The sequence below is a fragment of the Myotis brandtii genome, unplaced genomic scaffold (assembly GCF_000412655.1).
Source record: "Myotis brandtii unplaced genomic scaffold, ASM41265v1 scaffold303, whole genome shotgun sequence".
NCBI classification, from domain to species: domain Eukaryota; kingdom Metazoa; phylum Chordata; class Mammalia; order Chiroptera; family Vespertilionidae; genus Myotis; species Myotis brandtii.
Window position 1 is genome coordinate 1,442,347 of NW_005361573.1, and position 24,404 is coordinate 1,466,750.

At 49.5% G+C, this 24,404-nt stretch overlaps 1 protein-coding gene across 1 annotated transcript in view; it reads left to right on the forward strand.

Annotated features, from left to right (window-relative positions):
- The window catches only part of MYO18B (myosin XVIIIB), a 171,154-nt gene that overhangs the window by 65,891 nt on the left and 80,859 nt on the right, over window positions 1-24,404 (forward strand). Inside the window, exons 22-30 of the mRNA XM_014542478.1 lie at window positions 1,061-1,189; window positions 2,679-2,822; window positions 3,200-3,289; window positions 9,043-9,162; window positions 9,514-9,622; window positions 11,947-12,071; window positions 15,785-15,939; window positions 19,882-20,005; window positions 20,830-21,030. Of these exons, the coding sequence (XP_014397964.1) occupies window positions 1,061-1,189; window positions 2,679-2,822; window positions 3,200-3,289; window positions 9,043-9,162; window positions 9,514-9,622; window positions 11,947-12,071; window positions 15,785-15,939; window positions 19,882-20,005; window positions 20,830-21,030 (1,197 nt within the window). The remainder of the gene's footprint in view (window positions 1-1,060; window positions 1,190-2,678; window positions 2,823-3,199; window positions 3,290-9,042; window positions 9,163-9,513; window positions 9,623-11,946; window positions 12,072-15,784; window positions 15,940-19,881; window positions 20,006-20,829; window positions 21,031-24,404) is intronic.

A 24,404-nucleotide genomic window follows, 5' to 3' on the forward strand; every position in this document is an offset into this window, starting at 1 on the left:
ACCACCGCATAGAGCCGTGCCTGTGCAGTGCTCTATGTGCATATCACGTGGTCTGTTCAGACCCAGGACACGGGAAGGGCTCCATGAAATGTTAACCAGTGATCGACAATGTCACCGGTGACCTGATGATATCACCAACTAAGGTGGAGCTGCCCAGTGCTTAAAAGTGAGCATAAGGGTGTCTGCAACGTGACTCCTCCCCATCTCTGCCTCAGCTCCCATTAGAGCATCTTTCCTTTGCCTCTGGGAGGTGAGACCAGCCTCAGCTACCCAACCCCCTGGGCTGGAGTCAGCCTGGCCCCAGAGCTTCAGGTCCTCGCTTTGTGTGCCCTGTAGTCTATTCGAAGGCGGCCCTGTGGGGTGCCGGGGAGGGAGGCATTGATCCCACTGCTGCAGAGGCCTTCGTCCATTATTGATGAGCCAAGGCCTGGAAATCTGGCTGCTTTCCGCCGGATACCTGAGCACCTCCTGTGGGTGGCACCCGCCGGGCTGGCCCCATCCTCTCCTGACCAAGGGGGGCCTCCTGCACCTCCCTCCCGTTCTCTGTCCCTTCTTCTAAGGCCAGGCTGAGTATTTCCAGGCCACCACTTCTCTCAGATGGCTAGCGGTGTTTATTTAAAAAGTGCACACTCCCAGGCCTGACACCTTTCCTGGGCGAGGCCTGGGATCTGCATTCGCCTCACTCCTTAGGTGATTCTGGTGCATGGTCCGTCTTAGCAGTGGGTCTTCAAAGAACAGGTGCTTGCATCCCGTGGGGATGGCGCTAAGAGGCTGGTTCTGATGCAGCAGGCCTGGGGTGGGGCCCAGGATTCTGCATTTTTAAAAGGTCTTCAGCAGTAATGGTGCTGCTGGGGCATGGACCACACTCCGAGTACCAGGGGCTAGAGGAAGAGAGAGAGGAGGCATTAGGCGTGAAGCTTTGATAATCTAGACCTTCAGTCAAGGGCAGCTGCTGATACTTCAGGTGGAAGCAGGAGACCGGGGTCTGCGTGGCAACCGCCTCCTGCTTTAGACAATCTTGATTCAGGGAGAAGTCACCCCCTGCTCTCTCTCCTTGCAGGTCTTCCTTAAGGCGGGCGTGGTCTCCAGGCTCGAGAAGCAGCGGGAGAAGCTGGTGTCCCACACCTTCGTTTTATTCCAGGCGGCTTGCAAGGGCTTTCTGTCGCGCCAGGAGTTCAGGAAGCTGAAGGTATGAGGCCTCATGCACCCGGCAGAGGCGTGAGATGCCGGAGGAGCACCATCCGTGCTGGTCCGGGGCTGTAACCCCGCGCTTCCCACGCTTGCCTCGTGCACCAACCCTCGTGGGACGATGTTAACATGCAGATTCTGATCCAGTGGGTCTGGGTGTGCATAGGGCTCCCCATGTCTCCCACGATGCTGCCTATGCTACTGTCCACAGACACACGCTGTGTGGTGAGACTCGGAGCGGCCTTTTGCAAGATGTCATGGTTGTTTCTAGGACACTGACGTCAAAGTACCAATGATGCCACCTTGACCTACATATCTGCGAGGTTTCCAAGCCTTTGTGGTTGGTTCATGGTTTCAACGTGTCCCACCTTTCGCACGTCAGCAGATAGGGCATGAGCTGGACACAGCCACTCAGGCCTTTGGGACAGAGAGGCCAGTTTAGAATCCACAGTCCTGGACCACCAGCTTCTCAGATTCCCCAGAGACTGAGTTTTCTCTCTGTAGCCTGCACAATGGAGAGAAGGCGGCTTGACTCTGGGGACAAGCAAGACCTATGTTCGAATCCCACCTCCACCACTTAGTAGCTAGGTAAAGGGGAAATGAGATTATGTGTACTTAGTACAGTATGTGGCACATAGTAACTGCTCAATAAGTTCTAGCTGCTATGAATTTAATAGTTACTATTATACCCCTACCTGCATGAAGTCTCATTACGTGTGCCTCCAGCTTATGTGAATTTGCAAATTCAAGTATATGCACTTGGCCAAAGCAGGAAAAGGCAAGAACATTAGTAATTAAAATACTGTGGGCAATCCCACTGGCCCACTGTACCTAAGTAGCTCAGGCCTTGGGGTGGTTTGGAATAGAGGCTAACTAAGAGCCCGGGCTCTATCTGTAGTCAGATGGCAGGGGTTCAAATCCTGACTCTGCCACTGAGAAGCTGACACTGGGCACGGGACTTTACCTCTCCGTGCCTCAGTTTCCCTATGTGTAAAATGGCCCTACCCCAGATCTACTGAGTCCGTCTGTGCTTTGAGAAACCCTCCAGGAGATTCTGGCGCGCGCTCAGGTTTGAGAAGCACGGCATTTGTGTTCAATGCACCCGAAATGATATCTATCCCCTAAATGTCAACTGACAACACAGCCACGGCCATAGCTTCTAGCGGGCAATTTCAGGGATTTTCAAGGATCATTCCTGCCTTGTGTGGTGACTTTTGTACCTAATCCGATTATAAGATGTGACCCATTGTATACTGTTCTCTGTTCCTCATCCTGTTATAATTATTAGGTCACGCGAGATTAAACGGCGGCCTAATGCCTGATGCCGAGAGCCTGATTCCGTGGAAGCTTTTTTTATTTTTAAGTATCTAATTCCTTTCACGAGGATATAAACCCATTTCCTCCATCCGTGCCATCCTCTGCCTCCTCACATTCCTTCACCTTCGCCAGGCTGGGAAGGACCCTCCATTTCCCATCTCCTTTCCCTGCAGATCCGTCGACTGGCCTCACGGTGCATCCAGAAGAATGTGGCTGTGTTCCTGGCGGTCAAGGACTGGCCGTGGTGGCAGCTCCTCGGCTCCCTCCGGCCGCTGCTGAGTGCCACCATCGGGGACGAGCAGCTTCGCGCCAAGGAGGTTGGTCCGCATGCAGGCAGGGCACCGGGTAGCTACTCCCACCCACACCCCAACTTGGTGCTTGCATCTGACCCAGTACCCCCATTTCTGAACGTTCTTAAGCCAGGGATGCTCCACCCACAGCCCTGGCTGCCTCCTTCCAGATAGCCCTCTGCTCCCATTAGCACTGACCACCATCCATCCACGCCCAGCTCCTCTCTAGGCTCCTGGGTGCTGGGTAAATGCACCATTACTACCCAGGGGTGCATGGAAGGGTCCCTTGTAGAAGTATCATGCAAATGGGCTGCTGAATCACCCACTCTGTTCCCAGCCTTGACAGTCCTGGAACTGAAGCCTCTGGTCCCCAATGGCTTCTCTTATGGTGTTTCTTTTTGTAGGCGGAGCTTACAACTCTGCGACAGAAGCTAGAAAAATCAGAAAAGTCTCGGAATGAACTCCGGCAGAACACAGACCTGCTAGAGAGCAAGGTACCCCATCCCTGTGCAGGGTGAGGTCTGCTAAGGGGGAGATGGTGATGCGCCTGGCACTGCACTAAGTGCTTTGCAAACCTTTTCAGAATAAGTGTGTGAGGTGCGTGCTGTTATTTTCCCCATTTTAGAGAGGAGGAAACTGAGGCCCAGGGGTATTAAGTATCTCCCTGAGGCTACACAACCAGCAAGTGTAGACCTGAGATTCAAACCCATGTCATCTGGCTCCAAAGGGAAGAATTTCTTAAGTCTAAAAAGCACAAATCATAGGGATAAAATTGTAAATTTGACTATTTTATTTTTTTTTATTTTTTTTAACTGTCTGCCCCGTATCTGTCCTTTACGATTTCACTCAATTCGTCCTGGTCATCAAAAGGCAGTTTATTCTAGGGAGGTATGGTGACAATTAGAGCAGTACTTAGCTCAATTTGTGTATCAGCCTCCCAAAAATTTGACTATTTTAAAGTAAGAAATGAACTTTTGTTTACCAAAGTATAAAATGATGACACATTACAAACATGGAAATGAAATTTGCAACATGTATAACTGGAAAAGAGTATCCAGAATATGTAGAGAAGTTCCTCAAGTCGTTGGAGAAAGGCAGCTCACTCCAACAGGAAAAAAGTGGGTAAAAAAATAGGAATCTGCAGTGCCCAAGAGTTTCAAGAGTTCAAATGTTCAGGAATTCAAATGGCCAATAAACTCATGAAAAGATGCTCAACCTAACTAGCAATCAGGAAGTGCAAATCAGATCCACGAGAGGTACCATTTCACACGTCAGAGGGGCGAAATCTAAAGTCTCCTGTAGCCAAGTGTTGGCAAGGATGTGTATGTAGCAGCAGGAACTTTTAAAAGCTGCTGGCGGGAGTGTAACTCGATCTCACATTGGATGACTGAGTGTTATATTTTTGCCTCCTCCTTCCCAACTCCTTTCCATTCCTCTTCTTCCTGTTCTCCCTCCTCTTCCTCCTTGTCCTGAAACGTTATATTAAGGTCCAACATACACATAAGTGCACACATCCTAAGGTTACGTCTCCATGCGTTTTTACAAAGTGAGCTCACCAGTCAGTGCAGGCAGCACCCAGGCTGACACACAGATCATTCTCAGCTCTCCCCAAACCGCCCCCCCCAACTGACTTCTAACACTAGAGATTAGTTTTCTTCTGTTTTTGAACTTTACCTAAATGCAGTCAAATGTGGATACTCATTTGTGTCTGCTTCCTTTCATCTGACATTTATGTTTGTGACATCCATTCACGTTGTCATAAATGATTGTGTATCACTTATTCTAATTGCTACATAGTATTCCATTATGTATATAGATCACTATTTATCCAGCAAGTGTAGACCTGAGATTGAAACTCATGTCATCTGGCTCCAAAGGGAATTCTTTAATCGTAAACAATTCAAAAAAGCACAAATCTCAGGGGTAAGTGATACATTTGACTATTTGGAAGTTATATGTAAACGAAATGAACATTGGGTTGTTTCCAGTTTTGAACTATGTTGAATAAGCCTGCTGAGAACATTCTCGCACCTGCCTTTTGATGCTCCGGTTGTACCTTTCTGTTGGGAATAGACCTAGGAGTGGAATTGCTGGGCTTTAAGTTATTTCTATGTTCAGTTTTAATAGATACTGCCAGGCAGTTTGCTAAAGTGTTTGTATCAATTTACACGCCCACAGCAACAGGTGAGAGTTCCAGTTGCTCCATATCCTTACCGGCACTTGGTGGTGTCTGCCTTTTCATTTAGCAATTTGTGTGTGTGTGTGGCGCAGTAGTGCCACATTGTGATTTTAATTTGCAACTTTCTGGCTGTCTTCGTTGGCAAAGTGATCTTTCAAGTCTTTTCTGCTGTTTTTCTAATTGATTTGCAGCAGTTCTTTATATCTTGTGGATACAAGTTCAGTTGTTGGATAGATGCAGTCCAGATCTCTTTTTCCATTCCATGGCTAGATGTTTTTGATGCAGTAATTTGAAGTTGTGTTTTCTGAAGCCCCCATCTCTTCAAAACTGCTGACAGGCAAGGAAGAGATCAAAGGGCTCCAGAACCCCCAAACCTGCATCAATGACAGTAGATGCACTTTTTTGGTTTTAGTCTATATTTTATTGATTCTCAGATGCACATTATTTCCACCTCTATACATCTCTGGAATTGGGATGCATCTTAAAAATCAGTGGAATATTACACCAAAAGTTGGCAGCACTTTCTTTTCTGAGGTTCTGTAATTGTGCATCTTATAATCAATGGCAGCTCAGATTTGGCGAAATGTAGTGTGTGGGGGCCTGAGTCGGATTTTATTTGAAGAAAGGGATGTGGTTCCCTTCCCTCCCCTCCCAAAAGCTACTGTTGATTTATACTGGTTGCTTTGGCACTTTCAAGAGCTTCAGAATCACTGTTAACCCTGTAGCTTCCCCACCTCCCAAGATCCAGGAGGGAATCGTGGTAGAGGGGTCCTTCCCTGCTTCGTTAACAAGCCCTGAGCTGTTCCTGATGCGGTGCAGTGGTGGGAGGGTGGGCGAGGGGGGTAGTGGGGAGGGGTGTCTGGCTGCATTAGAGCCGTGGTTCCCATACTTGAAAGTGTACCAGAACCCCCTGAAGGACATGTTAGAATATAGATTGCTGGACACCCACCTTAGAGATCCTGAGTGAGTGGGTGTGGGAGGCCCTGGGCCTTCTCCATTCCTAAGCCCTTATGTGCTGCTGAGTCTGCTGGTCTGCGGACCACACTTTGAGAAACACTAGACTAGAGAACAGATGAAAGGTATCTCCTTCGTGCATGGGGTTCTGTTTTCTTTTGGCAACTTTCTGTTAGCAGCTGGGGAGCAGACACCCCTGAAGGGCCATGTGTCATGAGGGCACCCCGACCCCGTTCACAGGCTCTGCACCCCATCCCCTGGTCTCAGTAGGAGGGCAAACAGTCAATAGAAACTTCCCCGAAGGATGTTGTGCCTCATCATTGGAAACTCCGTTAGACTAGGCTTATTAAAAAACAACATTATTGCAAAATGATTTAAGTGCTTCATTTGCAAAGGAGCAGAAAGGAGATGAGGAGAGGCTGGCGATAAATATTCCTCAGGCGCGCACAGCCGGCCTCGGCGCAGAGCAGGGCTTGTGATTTTCTCAGGAAAGCGGCCCGTCTTCTTGCAGGAAGCACCTCCAAGGCTGCGGGAGCTCCTGAGGATGTATGAGGGAGGCGTGTCTTCTTCTCTCCCTGGAAGATATTTTAGGTGTTTCCCAGGAGCGTATTTATGGCAGAAGACTGAGGCCTGTGCAGTCCAGCGCCTGCCCTCATTAGTCTGAGCCGTGGCCCTTTTCGGTGAGGAAAAATCCAGCAGGTCCAGCAGGGGCCGCAGATGTCGGTGGGAAAGTTCACTTGCACAGCGCTGCGGAGTGTGGTCCTGGCGGTCAGGAGTGTAGCTAGAGCTTATCTCCAGGGTGCAGAGCGTCGTGCTAGGGTCACAGGGCCCAGTGGTTCCTGAGCCTAGATGGTCTCCCAGGTCTTCTGACTCGCAGCCCCGGGCTCGGCCACAGCCCTGCGCCTCTGTGGGGACAGATGTGGTGGTCCTTTGTCCCCGAGGGAGTGAGACACCTGGTTTCCTGTCTGACTCAAGATGCCAGGGCCTCTTGGGCCTTCACTGCTGGGAGGGTGTGTTTCTAGCAGACAGGCCGTGGAGGTCCTATGGCCATACCGTGGGTGTGTTCACAGATGACCACAGTGGACTGTTTCTTCTGCGTGCCTCAGTTTCCCCATATAAACATTAGAGCCATGATCTCTTTCCTACCTACCTCGCAACATGAACAGAGGAGTGGGGGACTGTGCCAGGTCAGGTATGGGCACGACGGGCGACCTGAGCTGGCGGATCTGGTGAAGCAGTGGACAGTCAATCAGGACAGCCGGCTTTGCACCTATTGCTGTGGGATTGTGGGAAAATTCTCCCGGTCCCCGAGCCTCTGGGTCATTAGTAAAATGGTGACAGTACCAGTTATGAATTCTTCTCCCTAAGATCGTGGTGAGGGGGTGCATATAAAGTAGTTACTACAAATTTCAAGCCTTCACGCATCACCACTATTACTAATATGTATTTGAATTCTTACCAAGCTCCCCGCAGCAGACTTGAGTTCCTTGAAGATAATGATACATCTTAGCTATTACTTTGCCTCTCAAAGCATTCAGTGCCAATTGAATGAATGAATGGGATAATGCCGAATTTAAAAAGTAACATTTAATGAGCACTGTGTCTGTGCCAGGTGCTATGATCCATCCTTTACCCACATTATCTAGATTTACCTTCAAATCAGACTGTGAGGAAAGTGTTAGTACCCCCACATTTAGATGAGGAAAGAGCTCAGAGAGATAAAATGATTTGTCCAATATCACACAGCTTTTGAGTGGCAGAGCTGGGATTTGAACCCAGGTCTGGCTGACTCCAGACAGGCTGTGAGAGGGGAGGAGCATCTACTCAGACTGGGAGCAGGGTCAGGGAGGGCTTCTTGGAGGAGGGTTTTCAAGTTTCTCAGGTTGGCGGGGATGGGGCTTCCCTCCCGCTGGGGGTCCGCACAGGTTCCCTTTGGCCAAGGGATGCAGGGGAGATTTGAGAATAATTTCCAGTTAATTGGTCCTTGAGTGATCTGCAAGGACCCTTCAGGGCTTGCCAGCCAGGCTCTCCCCCTTGTTACACGGGTGCTCCTTTTGCATTTGCCCAATAGCTCTGGGCCCAACCCTCCCCTCATGGACAAAGCCCTTGGGCCCTTAAATGTGGGAAGAGGGGGGTTTGTGGGGACCGGGGACGGTCAGGGGCTACTTGCCTCTGTGAAGAGCACCTGTCATTTCCTCCAGTTTGAAAAGACTAATTGTCCTCTGGGCTGCAGACTGGGGTTTGTGGAACACAAAATTAATGCATTAAATTAATTTTGTGCTCCCTTTGCTCAGGCCGATTAGTACAAATTAGATTTCACACTAATTGAGGAGGAGAGAACACAGTCCTGGTGTTTGAGATCAATGCTGATTGCAGGGACGAGGGGTGGGGTTAGGAGCGTGATCTGGGGTGTTCCTGGATCGCACTGGCCCATTGCAAGTGACCCCCTGTCCAGCTCCAACACATCAGGGTGCCCATACGCAAAGCTAACCCACCTGAAGCCCAGGGGGAGGCAGGATTAGGAGGAGAGCCTAGCAGTTTATATGGCGATAATTCTCGAACTTTGTTGTGCTTAAGGATCACCCTGGATGTGTTGAAGTTCAGATCCCTGGGTCCCACTGCAGATAAATTGGTTTGGGGGATACAAGAATCCTGGAATTTGCATTTTAGCAACCATCCCAGATCATTGCAATGCAAGTGTTTCCCCCAGAACACTTTAAAGACAGTAGGGTAATAATAATAATGATAATAATAATAATAATAATAATAATAAATAAAGACAGCGGGTAAGGAAAGCAGGGTAATAATGATAATGATAATAATAATAATAATAATAATAATAATAAATAAAGACAGCGGGTAAGGAATAGCAAAAGAAAGTCCTGATCCACAGCCAGCCAAAAGCATCCTGGGAGCGCTTCTCTTTCACTAACTGGTGCCGATTACTTGGATCTGGGTTCAAGCCCCAGCTCTGCCACTTATTTGTTGTGTGATTTTAAAACGCTCCCCTTAAGCCTCCTTTTTGCTTTGTTTCTAAGTTCTGTGGAGTGGGTGTGGGGGGAGAAGTGTGGGTGGCCCCACCGAGTGACACCGCTCTAACCCTCTTCACTCCAGATCGCTGACTTGACCACAGAGCTTGCCGACGAGCGCTTCAAAGGGGACGTGGCCTGCCAGGTGCTGGAGAGCGAGCGGGCCGAGCGGCTACGGGCCTTCCGGGAGGTTCAGGAGCTGAAGGTGAGTGGTCATGGGTGGCAGGTGTGTGAGTGTGTGTGTGTGTGTGTGTGTGTGTGTGTGTGCACAGGCTTGGCTGGAGTGCGTGGGCCTGTCCCCCTGTGCTCACACCTGGGAACAGGAAGCCTAAGTAAGACGTGCTCTCATACTCGAGGTCCTGAAGGACATTTGGGTCTTACTGCGGTTTGGCCTTGGAGGTGCCCTGGGTGAGGATGGGGTGGTCCCTGCTGTGGAGGCTCCATGGTGAGGACTGTGCAGGGAATGGCCCGTCTGGTGAGGGAGGTGCCATGGGTGCGTCGGCCAGCCCAGGTCTCTATCCAGCTGCAGTAGGAACCCTTGAGGCTTTTCTTCCAGGGCAAGTGCGAGCAAGTCCAGCAGAATCTGGGAGAAGTAGAGAAGCAGCTGCAAGAAGCCCAGCAGAAAATCCAGTTGAATGACTTGGAGAGGAGTCACACTGGAGGAGGTGAGCAGGTTGGAGCCCTTGCAAGTAGATGCTAGTGGCAAAAGCTGTCCTTTTATTTCATCCATCCATCCATTCGTTCATACATACACGTGAAGGACTTACTTTGCACTACCAGTGGTTCTCAACCTTCTGGCCCTTTAAATACAGTGCCTCATGTTGTGACCCAACCATAAAATTATTTTCGTTGCTACTTCATAACTGTAATGTTGCTACTGTTATGAATCATCATGTAAATATCTGATATGCAGGATGGTCTTGGACGACCCCTGTGAAAGGGTCATTCCACTGCCAAAGGGGTCGCGACCCACAGGTTGAGAACCGCTGCACTAGACACTGTGTTAGGGGTGGAGACTCTGACAGAGCAAACTCACCTGCCCTCTTGGCGCTTACAGCTTAGTGGGCCAGGCAGACATTAAACAGGTAACCCAACAATATCCCAAATAAGACTCTCCATGTGGCAGGTGCCCTTTAGTAATAATGCAAGTAGTGATTTAAATAAATAGTGGCTCTACGGTAAGGCCCCTTTCTACATATGTGAATACTTTTCATATAAATTTTGAGGAAGGCATTTCAGTGGTTAAAAGTGGCATCTATGAAACGGCACTTCTGGATTTAAATCTAGATTCTATCTCTTATTAGATGAGTGGCTCTGGGCATAGAAGTTGTGTCTTGTATTTTTTTTCCCATTTTCAAATGCACGTAGTCTTAGATGACTAATAGTGTTTAGCCATGTGCTGGATAGCTGTTAGTTACTTGATCATTATTGCTATTTGTACTCATAGTGGAATCGTTATCTGTGGTCCCAACCTGTGGGGCAGAAGGTACTCCTCCCCTCATTTAAAAGCAGTGTCAGGTGCTCAGCACTCACTGAGTGATGGCAGAGCAGGTGAGAGGACCCCGAATCGCCCCAGGACAGACGTGCTCAGCAGAGCCAGGAACTCCTGGGGGTGCTGCCTGACTCAGCTGCCTGGAGACTCGCATGCCATGGTTGGATGGGCTTGGTGACATCTCTGTCAGCTCCTCTCCCCCGTCTGAGCGAGTTAGATGAGAAGGATGCCCAGTGTGTCTGTCAGCTTTATAAAACGCTGACATCATCCCTTCCATGCCCCTAGAGAGTTTATGCCCTAGAAACGTCAGGGACACTCGGGAACGGAGGGCTGGAGGCGGTGAGAAGAGGCAAGGCTTTCTACTCCACTCTTGTTCTCCTCTCATCCCGGCTACCCTCAGGGCAGGCACCTACCAGAGAGGTTAATACTCAGGAGTTTGAGATTCTCTGATACGGAGACCCAACTAGGTAGGGAACACGCTGGGCGTGGCGGAGGCGTTTGCACAGAACCAGCAGTGGGGACAGCACGCTTTCCCCAGAGGAGCGTTGGCTGCATTTCCACCCCAGCTGTGATTTATGTCTAAGTGGCACCCCCCCCCCCCCAGTTTGTTTTCCTGTGGAGAGAGATGGGCGTCGATGAGAGGGGAGATGTGCTTAGCTCATGAGCCCATTAGTCACGATGTTATATGGGCTCTCAGCTCTGTGTGCTCATTTCCAGGAAGCCAGCCCACAAATATTTTGTTTTTCGTTATGAAAGTCATACATACTCATTACAGAGCATTTCTGAAACGTAGGAAAGTTGGAGGAAGCCATAAAGCACTTGCCTGGCATCACCGCAGTGCCACCACAGCCTCCACCACGGATCAAGCCTGAGCAGAGATGATTGAAAGTATCTTTGTTTTCCTCCGTGTGTGATGGGATATTTAAAGGGAACTTTTATGGCATGCGCCCAGCATTGAGCTGGACACTTTAGGGGCCACAGAAGAATTGTAGTTGGGTCCTGCTTTCAAGAAACTTGTAGAGTCCATGGGGAAGTCAGGTAAACCACTGGCCAGTTGTCCAGTTAGACAGTTCCAGTCGGTGAACTTGTATCAACGTGGGACCCTCGTGTGTGTAGGGAGCTCTTCCAGAGGGTCCTGGGGATCCACAAATGCCTGAAACATCTCCCCTACCCTGGGATTTTTTTTTTTAAAGAAAGGTATGTGTGCATGTGTGGAGAAATTGTATCGTATAAAACAACTGAGCTTAGAATAGTGAGGGTTCAATGACATTAGGCAACTGGAAGTGGTCAGCACAGGCTGCCTAGAGGAAGCATGTATTTTTGTTTGTTTGTTTTTTAAGTTTGGACTTAGAGCAAGATTTCCTAACCGGAGGTCCCAGGTCAGGCCTCAGGAACTCTGTTCACACTGTGAAATTGCGTACCAAGAGCTAAGCAAGTGGACACGAACCACCCCACTCACCTAGCCTTCCACCCGGCCTCCCTGACTCTGTTCAACAGCGGACGAGTGGCAAATGCGCTTCGACTGTGCTCAGATGGAGAACGGGTTCCTCAGAAAACGCCTGCAGCAGTTCGAGGAGAGGCTGGACTCAGAGCTGACGTCCAGGAAGGAGCTGGAGCAGCAGGTAAGAGGGAGCAGATAGTCTGCATCCCAAAGGCATCAGAGAGTGGGCGGGCTCTCACCTCCACGACTCAAGGTGGGCGGGGAGAATGAGGCCACCGACCCCTCGTGTCTTCCCACCTCCACAGATGCTGGTCACCGTGGGATATGGAAAGCATTTTCTCTGCCCGCAGGTGTTCTGCTCTGGGAAAGCATCCTCTGTGTGATAAAGAAAGAGCATGAACGTTAACTCACGATGTCAAGTCTCATTTCTGCCTTGACCTTGCGGAAATGACATCTTGAGCCTCAGATTTCTCATCAGTAAAATGATTGTAATACTCTGTTATCATCGTCAAATTCTATCCATTCCCATCGCCTCTAATCTTGCCACCTCCATCTCTCATCTGGACCAGCCCAGCCGCCTCCTAACTGGCCCCCTTACCTCCAGCCTTTCCCCGCAGCCACCTGCCACACTGCGGCCAAAGGACCTTTCAGAGCCTCTTTCAGAGTGTTCTGTTATCACGGTGATGCTGACTCTCATGGTGGGTTGCTCCCTTGTGCATCTCATAATTTTTGACTGTGAGCTCATCTTTCCACGTGTTCCTCTACACCCACCACAGTAGCCTCAGGCGGTCTGCACTGTGGAATGTTCTGTCTTTTTCTTTCTGACTCATGCTAACTGTGTGTGTGTGTTTAGCTATTTTGTTATTGTTGTGAGTTGGTCTTATTTTTCATTTTTAAAGCTTTGTATTGATTCAGGGGAGTCTTGCTTACAGGGTTGTGCGCATGTTCCTTTAGAAGAAGCCTGCCTGCACTGCCTTCTGAAGCAGCTCCTGAGATTACGCTAAATTCCCAGTTTCAGAATTTTTCAACCTGTGCAGAGTGTCAGTTTGAGCGCTAAACCCACATGAGGTCCAGACCTGGGGTTTTGATTTCTTACCGGAATACTTTCTCCTCCACCCACAGCCAGAGTGGCAGCAAGCTTTCTGACCACCTTCCAGGCCGGTGGGTGGAACGTTCATCGCCCTTCTCGCTGAGGTGCAGCTCTTTGAGGGTCCTGACTTAATACCAGGGTCTTTACTCCAACTTCCCACTTTGCCCTCAAGGCCTTGCCTTGTGTCTCTGTCCAGGCATTCCAATACAGCCTGTTACCTTAGGGATATTTCTGGATCTATCCGCCGCCCCTGTCCTCCACCTGGCTGCCTTAATATCAGCATGTACCATGATTGCTCTGGTCTTGTGTCCTCTGCATTTCTGATATTCGGGAAGTGCAGTTTGCCCTTAGGAATGTAATGATAGTTGAGCCTCTTTGCCTGTCTTGCATTGTCTCCACCCCGAATCTGTATTCTAACCAGTCTACACTTTACCCAGTGGTATGCTGGTAAATCAGCTCTCTGAAAATAAGCAAACAAGCTTCTCCTAATGTATAGCATTTGCCAATGGCTGCCTGTCTTGCATTGTTTCCACCCTGAATCTGTATTCTAACCAGTCTACACTTTACCCAGTGTATCCTGGTAAATCCGCTCTCTGAAAATAAGCAAACAAGCTTCTCCTAATGTATAGCATTTGCCAATGGCCAATGTCTGTGGTGTAAATTCTCCCACCATGGCTGATTTCACGTTAACATTGTGTCGTCACTGAATGTAGAATTGGGAAGAGACGTGCAGAATCAGCTCTCATAGGTTGGTATAAGCCAGCTTCAGCACCACACTCGGTGTTTGATTCACAGCAAAACTGAGAGGAAGGTACAGAATTTCACATATACTCCCCCCCTACTATCAACATCCCCCACCAGAGGTGCATTTGTTACAGTTAATGGACCTGCATGGCATGTCATCATCATCATCCGAACTCCATAGTTCACATTAGGGTTCCCTCTTGGTGGTGTATATTCTTTGGGTTTGGGCCAATATATAATGACATGTATTCACTGTTGTAGTTTCATACAAAATAGTTTCACTGCCCTAAAATTCCCCTATGTTCCACCATTCATTCCTCTCTCTTAACCCCTGGCTACGACTGATCTTTTTACTGTCTCCATAGTTTTGCCTTTTCCAGAATGTCATCCAGTCTGTGTCTTGTCTTTTCATTCTCTTGAGAGTTAGTGTCTATCACAGAGCAGGAATTTTTAATTTTAATGAATTCCAGCTTGTCAATTCTTTCATGGATCCTACCTTTGGTGTCACACCTAAAAAGCCATTGCCCAACCCACTGTCATTTAGGTTTTCTCCTATGTTATCTTCTAGAAGTTTTACAGCTTTGCATTTGACATTGAGACCTGTAATCCACTCTAGTTAGTATTTGTGAAGGCTGTAAGGCCTGTATCTAGATTCATTTCTTTGCATGTGGATGTCCAGTTGTTCCGACACCAGATGTTGAAAGACTGTCTTTTTTCCATTGTATCGCCATTGCTCCTTTGACTATATTTAGTGGCTCTGCTTCTGGGCTCTCTATGCTGTTCCACTGCACTGTTGTTTTTTTCTCCCTCCAAAAAATACATTATTCTTTCTCATCTTTGAGCCTTTGCATCTACTGTTTCCTCTTCCTAGAACACCTTCTCTCTCCCTTACCTCAACATCTCCAATATCCTTAAGATCTCAGCTTAAACGCCACTCCCTCAAGAAAGCCTTCCCTGGTGCAGATGGTCTTGGATGCCCCTGAATTGTTTCTCCGAATAGCAGCCTCATCACATTGTATTGTAATATCTGCTTTGTTTCTTGGTCTCCCCAGTAGAGGTAGCCACCACGAGAGCTGAGGCCTCTGCCTGCCCTTTTATTACGTGCATCTCCTTGCTGTGGGAGAAAGGTGTCATGAGATCACCTTGCAGAGGTGGGCCAGGGTGAGGCCACATACAGTTAATAAGCAACGGCGGCGAGCCTCATTATCCTCCGTGGTGGTGATGGTTTTGCTCTTCGCATGCAACACAGACATTGCCTTGCGGTCCTCCAGGAGGCATCCTGAGCTGTAGACAAACACAGAAGGACACCCGGGCAGGGCAACAGCCCCGTTCTCTAATAAGGAATTATAAAGCCGGGTCAGTATCCCCAAGGAAAGGGGGTAGTCATGCTACATTAAAAAGTAATAATACTGCAACCTTTCCCGGGCAGCCGAATATAAGAAAACATCCCATTTGCCGTCAAATACTGAATTTAGAATTACAGGCTTCATTAACTCAGCGTTTTGCTTATTTAAAGCAATACTTTAATGAGGCCATTTCTTCAAAGCGAGCGTCCCGAGCTGTCTTCTCTCCCAGATCTAAACTAGGACATTTGGGAGGGTGTTTCCTGCAGGAAGACGCAAGAGCTGTTGGCTTCTGTGTCGGCACCAGCATGTGCGTTGCCGTGTGAGCCGGCCGTCTAAAGTGCTCTTTGCTGGTCTAACCTTTGAGCCCATCTCTGGGGTTTTCCGGTTAGATTTTCTCCGTGCGCCGTTTTGACTGCTTCCTGGCTCGCATAGCTCCCCAGGTTATGCCAGCTGATGGGGTATGAGTTACACAGCCTTCAAGGGCTGCGAAGTCGAGGCAAGGCATGCAAAGGATCCGTGGGAGCGTTGGCAGGAGGATTACTGAGAAACAGAAAAAGCCACCCCAAGGGATGAAAGGAATTGCCCCATTCTACCTCTGGGCAAACTGAGGCTTGGGAGACAAGTAGAGAGAGAGTGGTCGAGACAGGGTCTCTGCCTCCCCATTATGGCAGCTGCTCAAAGTGAGCCGGGTGATTCATTCTGTTACTCCCACAGCTTGGGGAGCTGCAGAGTGCGTACGAGGGGGCCAAGAAGACCGCGCACCAACTGAAGAGGAAGTGCCACCGGCTGACCTGTGACCTGGAGGACACCCGCTTCCTGCTGGAGAACCAGCAAAGCCGAAACCACGAGCTTGAGAAGAAGCAAAATAAGTGAGTGATGTTCCTCATCATTGTCACCTGGACACAGGGGGCGGCATGGGTGCTGGAATATTTGGGGTCTCAGGCTTCTCCTCCTAAGCCCCCTCATTTCTTTTTTTTTTCCTCAAAAATATATTTTTATTGATTTCAGAGAGGAAGAGAGAGAGAGATAGAAACATCAATGATGAGAGAGATTCATTGATTGACTGCCTCCTACAGGTCCCACACTGGGGATCAAGCCCGCAACCCAGGCTTATGCCTTAACCAGGAATCGAACTGTGACCTCTTGGTTCATAGGTCGACGCTCAACCACTGAGCTACACCAGCTGGGTGTGGCTCTCTCACTTCTGTCAGGGCTCCTCATCCATGGGGCTTAACTCCCTTGTTCTGGCCTAAATTTTTCTCCCCCTGCCCTCACACCTTATTCCTGTAAGGTTCTCCCAAGAATCCAGCAAAAAATGATTCTTTTCTGTTACCCAGCCTCAGCTCTGTTACCAATTGACCATGACCTTGGGGAACTTTCTTGGCCTCTTTGGGCCTCAACATCCCCATTTATCAAGGGAAGAGTTTGCTATGGAGGATGAAGACAGCTCAGCCTGGGGTCCCACCACCCGGTTCAAGTCCCAGCTGGGCCTCTTTCCCAGTTGTGTGACCTTGGACAAGTCATCCAGCCTTTCTCAGTCTCAGATCAAGTCCTCAGGTTGGGGATGAGAATGCTCCTGTGGTGAGGACTAAATGATAGCTTGTTCATCCAATTGGACTAAATTCTGGTTGCCATCTATCCCTGTTGTTGACCACGGGGCATGAGAATGAGGAAGAGGCCAAAACATTGAGTCCCTGCTGTTGTCATTTAGGGTTTAGATGCTCAGATCATGATAATGATTCTGGCAGGGACTGGACCTTGTGCACCAACAAGTCGCCAGTCTGGAAGCTGCACACTGGTTCCCATGGGGACGCTGTCACAGCTGGCCAGTGGTGGAGGCTGGACTGGCCCAGGTCCACACTCAGTCTCCCTAGCGCAGACCCTCCGCACCTGCGATGCTTCAGGCCCTGGACCCCTGGCTGTGTTTGAGTTCTGCTCACTCTGTGAGCGGAGAGGTGTGCAGGGGTCCTGTTTTGAGCCGGACAGGCCCCCCTGGAGATGGCACAGGAGGCCAATAGAGGAAACACAGCCTCTGTTAGAGGTCCCAGGATAAAAATACACAGGAGTGTTCCTGTGGATGAGATGCCAGGACGTGGTTTTGATCTTTTCCCAGAGATGCCGAGCTGAATTATTTTCGCATGGGGTGGCATAGCGTTTGAACTTGATCTGCATTAAACATTGTTTCTTTAACCTTGAGATTTTCTGAGCTGGCTTCTTCATCTAAAAACTAAAGATCTTTTGGGGGTTGTTAGCATGCCCCCCGCCCCCAAATGAGGGAGGTTTATTCTCTTCCTATTGATATGTTTCTCTTCCATCTTATCATGGGTGCTCTGGTTCGACCTTGCCCTTGCAGTGTGGAAATGGCTTACTTGGTGATTTCCTGGGAGGCTGTGTCAAATGTCACCTCCTCTCTGGGCTAGAGAGTCCCTGATGGTTCTGAAGTCTCCTTGGACAGTTAAGCAGGCCACCTGGTGCTGAAGAATGGCTTCATCAGAGCCCCCCTGCTCGAGAGGAGGCATGGACCCCATCATCCCCCAGGTTCCTGCCGCTCTGATGATCTCGGTCCTCACCTGTGGGTTCCGCTGCAGTTCTGAGAGGCCTTGGGGAGGGGCTCCGCTCTGATGGGGAGAGGGTTTGCCCCTGGAGTTAACGCAGCCACAAAACTCCATCTCTCTGCTCTTTCCCTCACCCTCTTGGGCAGAATCCCTCATTCCAGGTACTCAAGAATCTCCCCATGATGCCCCCGCCCCGGAAGGTCTCCATTTCTTCATACTTAGGCTTTCTTCTCTCAAGACTTACACCTCTCCTCTGATGCCCTCTATTCTGCTACCATCTCTTGGCAGAAGTTAATTTACATTTCGATGCTAATTGCAAATATCAGCCTTTCTCTTTCTAGGCGGATTCGTGTTTTAGCAGGAAGCCAGTGAGGGCCATGGGAGTCTCCATCTAATGGTGAGGGAGAGATCTAGAAGTTAGCAATACTTCCTCATCTCCCTTGAAGTGTCAACAAATTGTAGATGCAGCTGCTTCCTTAGTTTGCCGGGCCCAGGATGGAGGGATGTCTTCACGCTGCTAGAGTTTCCTGTCCTGACATTGGCTTCTGAGTTCAGAGCGATCCAGAATGGTTCCATTTGAGGGGTTGACTTTTTGTTGCCATGGTTACCCCATGGGTCACAAAGCTCAGTTTCGAGGGCTGATGGAACTCCCAGGCTGCTTCCTTGGGGTAAGGCCTGTGCTGGGCTCACTGTCTCCCACGCTCACCAGAGGCTGGAGCCCGCCTCTTCCTGGTGGGGTGAAGGGTGTGTGCAAATCCATTGGGCCTCAGCTGGTGGGCCGGTGTGTTCCAAGAGTTAGGCTCTGTAGGAGCCACACTCTGGCCTGAGGTGGCCTGTTAAGTCAAGGACTCTTTTGAAACAGCAGTCACTGCCTGGCCTCTCTGTCTTTCTGCGCCTGTCCCAGGGCACAGGGATAGGAAGGTGTGGGTAGCCTCGAAGACAGTAGAAAACCTGGGCTCAAGCTTGCTTCCACCACTGTGGAAATTTGGGCTAATAAATTACTTCGCCTTTCTTCTGTAGAATGGATGTAATATGTTTCTTGCTAAATTGTTATAAGGACAACGTGGACCTCACCCCACACCCTGGCACTTGGGATTGTTGGGCCATCATCCTCATCACAATGCTTCCATTCAGAGGCAGCCAATAGCATCTCTTGCATGATGTCATCAACAGCCAATCAGAAAGCTCCTGGCAGTTCCACTGGTAGAGCTCCCTCCTGTAAGCCACGATTGGCTTTATCAGGAGTCTGAATCTCAGAATGACCACCTCGTATTAAGGGACATTGGATAATCTTGTCACAGGAAGACCTTTTTACCAAGACCCAAACCCCATGTCCAGCTTGGCCATTTCAGTCACACCAAGTTCCCTGGAAAAGTGGGCCTTTCTATGTGGTCCAGGGACTAATGACCAAAGTCCTTGCTTACCTGGAAGAGCCCCTCTGTTGTTTCCTCCTCTGTGATAGGGATTGAAGGCCGAGACAACCACACGGAATGATGTCAAGTCTAGGAAGTACTTCTCCTCCAGGGGTCACCATGCTGGAGGGGCAGGTGGGCCCCAAAGCAGCCATTTCCTCAGTCCCGGACGGTCCTAAGTAGGGCTGTTCGAGTCTCGTGTTATCTGCCGGGGAAACAAGTGAACACGCTGAATGCATAACTGTCCAGCATTTTCCCAGTAACTACCCTGCTGTAATGGGGTTGTAAGTGCATAAGCCCAGCAGCATCATGTAAAATAGGGAACGCAGGGTATCTATTTGTGTGGATATCTCCAGTCGTCCACTCACCGGTCAGTGGTCATTAGGCAGCAAACCTGGGCTTGCTAGCGGTAAAGGTTCCTGGAATACATTGGCAAACCAGATGCATCAGATTGTCCCATATATGTTTTTATTTTTATTCTCTGTATACAGTTTCATTCTAATTTTTATCTATATATTTTTAAGTCCCATTTTAAATAAGCATTCAGTATTTTGTGAAAACTTTATACAAACTCTAAAAGCTGCTCTCTTGTATTCCAGATTTTTCCTACCCCACATCCACAACCTTACAGGAAGGCATTAAGCAAACCCCACCATTTTCTTCTCTCCCTCTTTTCCCCTCCCTCTTCTCTCTCTCTCCTTCTCCCCCCCCCTTCTCTCTCTCTCTCTCTACTTGGCAAGCTGGCTGCTCTCCCCATCCCCTCCCCTGCCCCAGGTGCCCCACCTTGGTCCTCACCTGTGGGTTCCACTCCAGTGGAGCCATGACACGTGTTCTGCTTGGACAGGTTTGACATGCAGCTCGCCCAGGCCCTGGGTGAGTCTGTGTTTGAGAAGGGACTCCGCGAGAAAGTGACCCAGGAGAACACCAGCATCCGGTGGGAGCTGGGCCAGCTCCAGCAGCAGTTGAAGGTAAGGGATGGGAGGCATGGAGCCTCTTGGCTCTTAGTTTCTGGGTCTCAGGAAACCCCACCACGTACCTGCTCTAAATGGCGACGGGGAGGGAACTCTGTGTGGGCGTCCCGGCCTGCCAGCTGGAGTCATGCTCTCAGGGGGCCTTAATAAAACCAACAGTAGACAGCAGGTAGGTAGTCGGACCTGCCTAGCTTAAATCATTGAATGAGCTCTGGTCTCCTGCCTGGGTTCTCAGGTGGGCACCTGGGAGGTGTGAGAGGCTCGGCATGGAACGAGATAGTGGTAACCCCATCCAGAGGCGGTGCCCTGTCCCATGCAGGCTCCATTGCAAAGGGGCTTTATTAAATATGACACAGGCACTTTACTCAGCTGCTCCTCGCCCTGCTGTGGCTCCCTAGTACCCCCGGAAGAACCTCTGAACCTCTCAGCCTGGCATGCAGCTCCTTCATGATCCAGCCCACAGTTCTTTGACCCTTAGGTGACTTCCTAACCTGGAAGAGTCATTTCTAGACACCCTGCCTCCCTGCTCCATCTCAGTCTTGGCCTCAGCAGGTGCACAGCCTACAAATGGGGCAAGCACTCCCTTTAGGTGCCTGGAGGTCTAACTCTAGGGGCAGTGGCTTGCTCTCCTGCCCCCGCCTGCCTGTGCTGTTCCAGAAAGCAGCCTGGGTGTCCTGCAGGGGGTGCTGTGAGGGGCTGCATGGTGAGTGGAGAAGGCATGCACTGAAAAGTGGGAAGCACCATTCCAGCAAGTGTTAGGGGTGACCCTGGAGGGGGCCGTGGCCATGGGACTCCAGCCTCCGTCCCCTTTGTCTCCGTAGCAAAAGGAGCAGGAAACCTCGAAGCTGAAGCAGGAGGTGGAGACGCTGCAGGCCCAAAAGCGGGAGCTGCTGACGCTGCCCTCTCCGGGGGAGAACAGCGTCGCTGGCTTGAAGGACAGGCTCTGGAAACTGGAATCCAATGCCCTCGAGCAACAGCAGATCCGGAACCAGCAGGAAAACACCATCCAGCAGCTGGAGCAGGTAGGAAAGCTGTCCCCGGCCGACTCCAAGGCCCAGGGATGTTATTAAAATACGGTGTGGGTACCTCTCTCAGCTGCTCCCATCCTTCTGTGGCTCCCTATTACCCCAGAGAACCTCTAAAGCTGTAGGTCTGACATTCAGACCCTTCATGACCAGGTGCACTGCTACCTTACAGCCCCACCTCCACACCACATTCACTTCCATCTCTTTAGCGGGTTTGTCCTTCCTGGCACCTGCTGTCATCACATTCGATAGTATTGTTCAAAACATGCCCAATGCTGTTCTCCCCAATAGGACATAAGTTTCAGGAAGGCATGGTTTTTTGTTGATCTTACTAATCAGGCCATCTACGGAGCCGAGAATGAGGCCAGGTGCATAGTTGGTGTTGATGTAATGTCTGACATTAATTGAGCACTGTCTGTGTACCTGACTCCGCCCAAGGCTCTCCCCGCGTATCATCTCCTGAATCTTCACAAGAGCTTTCTATGGTGATATATTGATTGCCCCCACTTTACAGATGTGGAGGCTGAGGCTTGGAGGTGTGGATAAAGTGCAGGGATAGGGTTTGTAGCCTGCTCCATGTGACTGCAGCGCCTTGCATATTTACTCTGTGCACAGCACTGTGAACACTATCAAGGAAGATTGGAGCGCTAGTCTTCAAGAAATGCAAAATAGCTAAGGGGAATAAGGCAGGAATATCAAATGCTCTAGTACCCGCACGCTCAATGAAGTATCAAATGAATATTTTATTTGTCTGCTTGTTTGTTTATATGCCTACCTTGTTCCATAAGGAATTTGTAGCAGCTTCTAAGATGCATGCATAACACAATAGAAAAAAATATAAATACAATTTGAACCAGAAAAATACAAATTAAAATGGACACTAAGGAGGGTTGGGGACAGTGTATTAATATGCAGATATGCAAAACATGCGATCTTACACACTTACTTGTTTTAGCTCTAAAATTCCTGGTGGCCAGAGAGAAGAAGGAAACCTGAGTTGCGTGCCTTTTGTTGTCCCCGTGATGAAAACACAGCAGTTTTTCAGGCGGAGAAGGCTTTTCCTGATGCTTAGCTCTACAGAAATTTTTCATGTGGGATTTCATAAGGGGTGATTATTTTGAAGAGATTTTAAGGCTGGGAACTCTTTTTCAAGAAAATCTGAGCAGGCAGCATAAATATGTAAAGCAGGGGACTCTGAGCAGCTCTGATGAAGTCGGGGCGGAGGAGTTGGAGGTGGGAGGGGGAGAGGGAGGGGGATGGGTTGAAGGGTGGAGGTGGCACATGTAGAGGGGAAAGCTGGGGTCCCTGCCCTTGCTTCTCACTTACCTCCACTCCATCAGGATGGGTCCTGCTGAGTACTGAGACCAAGGTGTGGGAGATGTGGAGAGAGAGAGTCTGGAGCAGTTCTGAAAACAGCTCCTTTACTCATTTATTAAGCAGCTACTTTGTGCCATGTACCGTGTGGTTGCTAAGGATGCAGCTGCAAACAACCCAGATGTGGTCTCTGCCCTCCCGAAGATTACAGTCATGCTGCATGTTGTGGGAAAGTGTAACTTGCAGATCTGGTCTCGGGAGCCCAGTTGGGGAAACAGTCAGGGAAGACTTCCTGCAGGAAGTGACATTCACCGAAGCTGAAAGCTAAAGGGTGAATCTGAGTTGACTGACCAAGAGATGCATGAAAGTGTTGTGTCAGCCTCGCCTCCCCTGTGAGGTAAGGATGGACAGTTAGGCAGGAGGAACAGACTGTGTGAAGGCCCAGAGGCAGGGCAGTCAGGTGGCATTTAAGGTGCTGTGATGTCATCCCATCCAGATGGAGTCCTCAAGGCAGCTCATTGTCTGGATGACCTTAGGCAAGCTCCCTGTGCTCTCGCTTCAGTCTCCTCATCTGTACAGTGAAATCGGAGCCTTGTCCATCCCCTAGCTTCCCCCCAACCCCATGAGTCCATGAAGGTTTGTGCAGGAGGGGGAATATCTGTGGAGGACATTAAGGGGCATGGAGGATGTCACAGGATCACATAGCGACCCACAGTCAAGCATAAATCAAGCCCTTTGGAAAAGTGTGTTCCTCAAAGATACCACCAGGGGACCACTCAGTGCTCGGAAGCAGAAACATAGTATGTACGTCAGGCGACCTCAGGGACCCGAAAGGTAATGCAGCTTCCTAATTGTCCATCCTTACCTCCTCAGAGGGGAGGCAAGGCTGACTCAACACTTCATGCATCTTTAGCTTCACCCATTACTTCCTACTGCGTTGTGCCCTGGGAGACACCCAGGAGGTATTTATTGATGACAATATAGCACTTTTTCTAGGGGATTTTATGTGAGCTCATATAAGCTTGACATAAATGGTATTGCAGATGTCAGGAGGGTCCAGGAGGCTAGAAAGAAAAATGAAAAAGAAATATTTTATTTACTTGCTTCAGCTCCTCATTTTGGATTATCTTCCCATAACCTCTGTCATTTTAAAGAAGGCGAGGAAGGAAGTTGACATTTAAAGTGAGCATCCTTTATGCCAAGAGCTGTAACAGGGACTCCGACGGGCACTATCCTTTTTCCTCTGCGCCCAGCCCTACCCAGCAGAGAATACAGCGCTTTTCCGAAAACCAGCATTGTTTTTCCTCAGCGTAATTTCCACATTAGGGACGGTGTTTGTGGCCTTCTGAACGCTTGGTTTGATGCCAGGTGCCGTGACAGTGTGCTACATGGTCAGGAAGAGTTTCTACAATGTAACCCACGTATTGAGTTCCAAGTGCTTCTCCACAGACCAATCGCATCAAAGAGCCCGGATAAGGGACAGCTGAAAAGTATAGGTTCTTGGGCCCTCTACCCTGGACATTCTAATTTGACAGATCTAGGGGGAAGCTCTGAAGTTTAAGTTTAAAAAACGTGTTAGTTCATTCCAATGTGCCACAGCATCTGAGAGGCAGGAGCGTGGGTCGGGCCCTCAATTATCCAGATCGAGAAGGTGAAACCTGGAACTGGAACTGGGACCCGTGGCCTCTGCCTTCCATTTCAGAACCTTTTATACAACATGGTTTCAGTGTCACGCGCAGCTCTTTGCCCGGCTGAGCAAGGCTTGGAGGGTCTCGTTTATGAGATGACTCTTCATGGGAACACAGCGCCTGCTATGTCAGGCTGCCAGGAAGACCTTTCTGCTTTCAAAACACTAGGGAAAGAGAGAGCGATATGTATGTGCCAGGCACTGTGCTAAGTGCTTTACATGGGCCATCTCATTGAATCCTCATAATAGCATTCGAAGATGGCTGTTTTCCACAGAGAAGGGGAACTGATTATAGACAAAATCACCTGAGGTAACGTCTGGGGTCAGTGAGCTCCTCTCCAGGCATTCAGCTCCTCCTAAATAACACTTC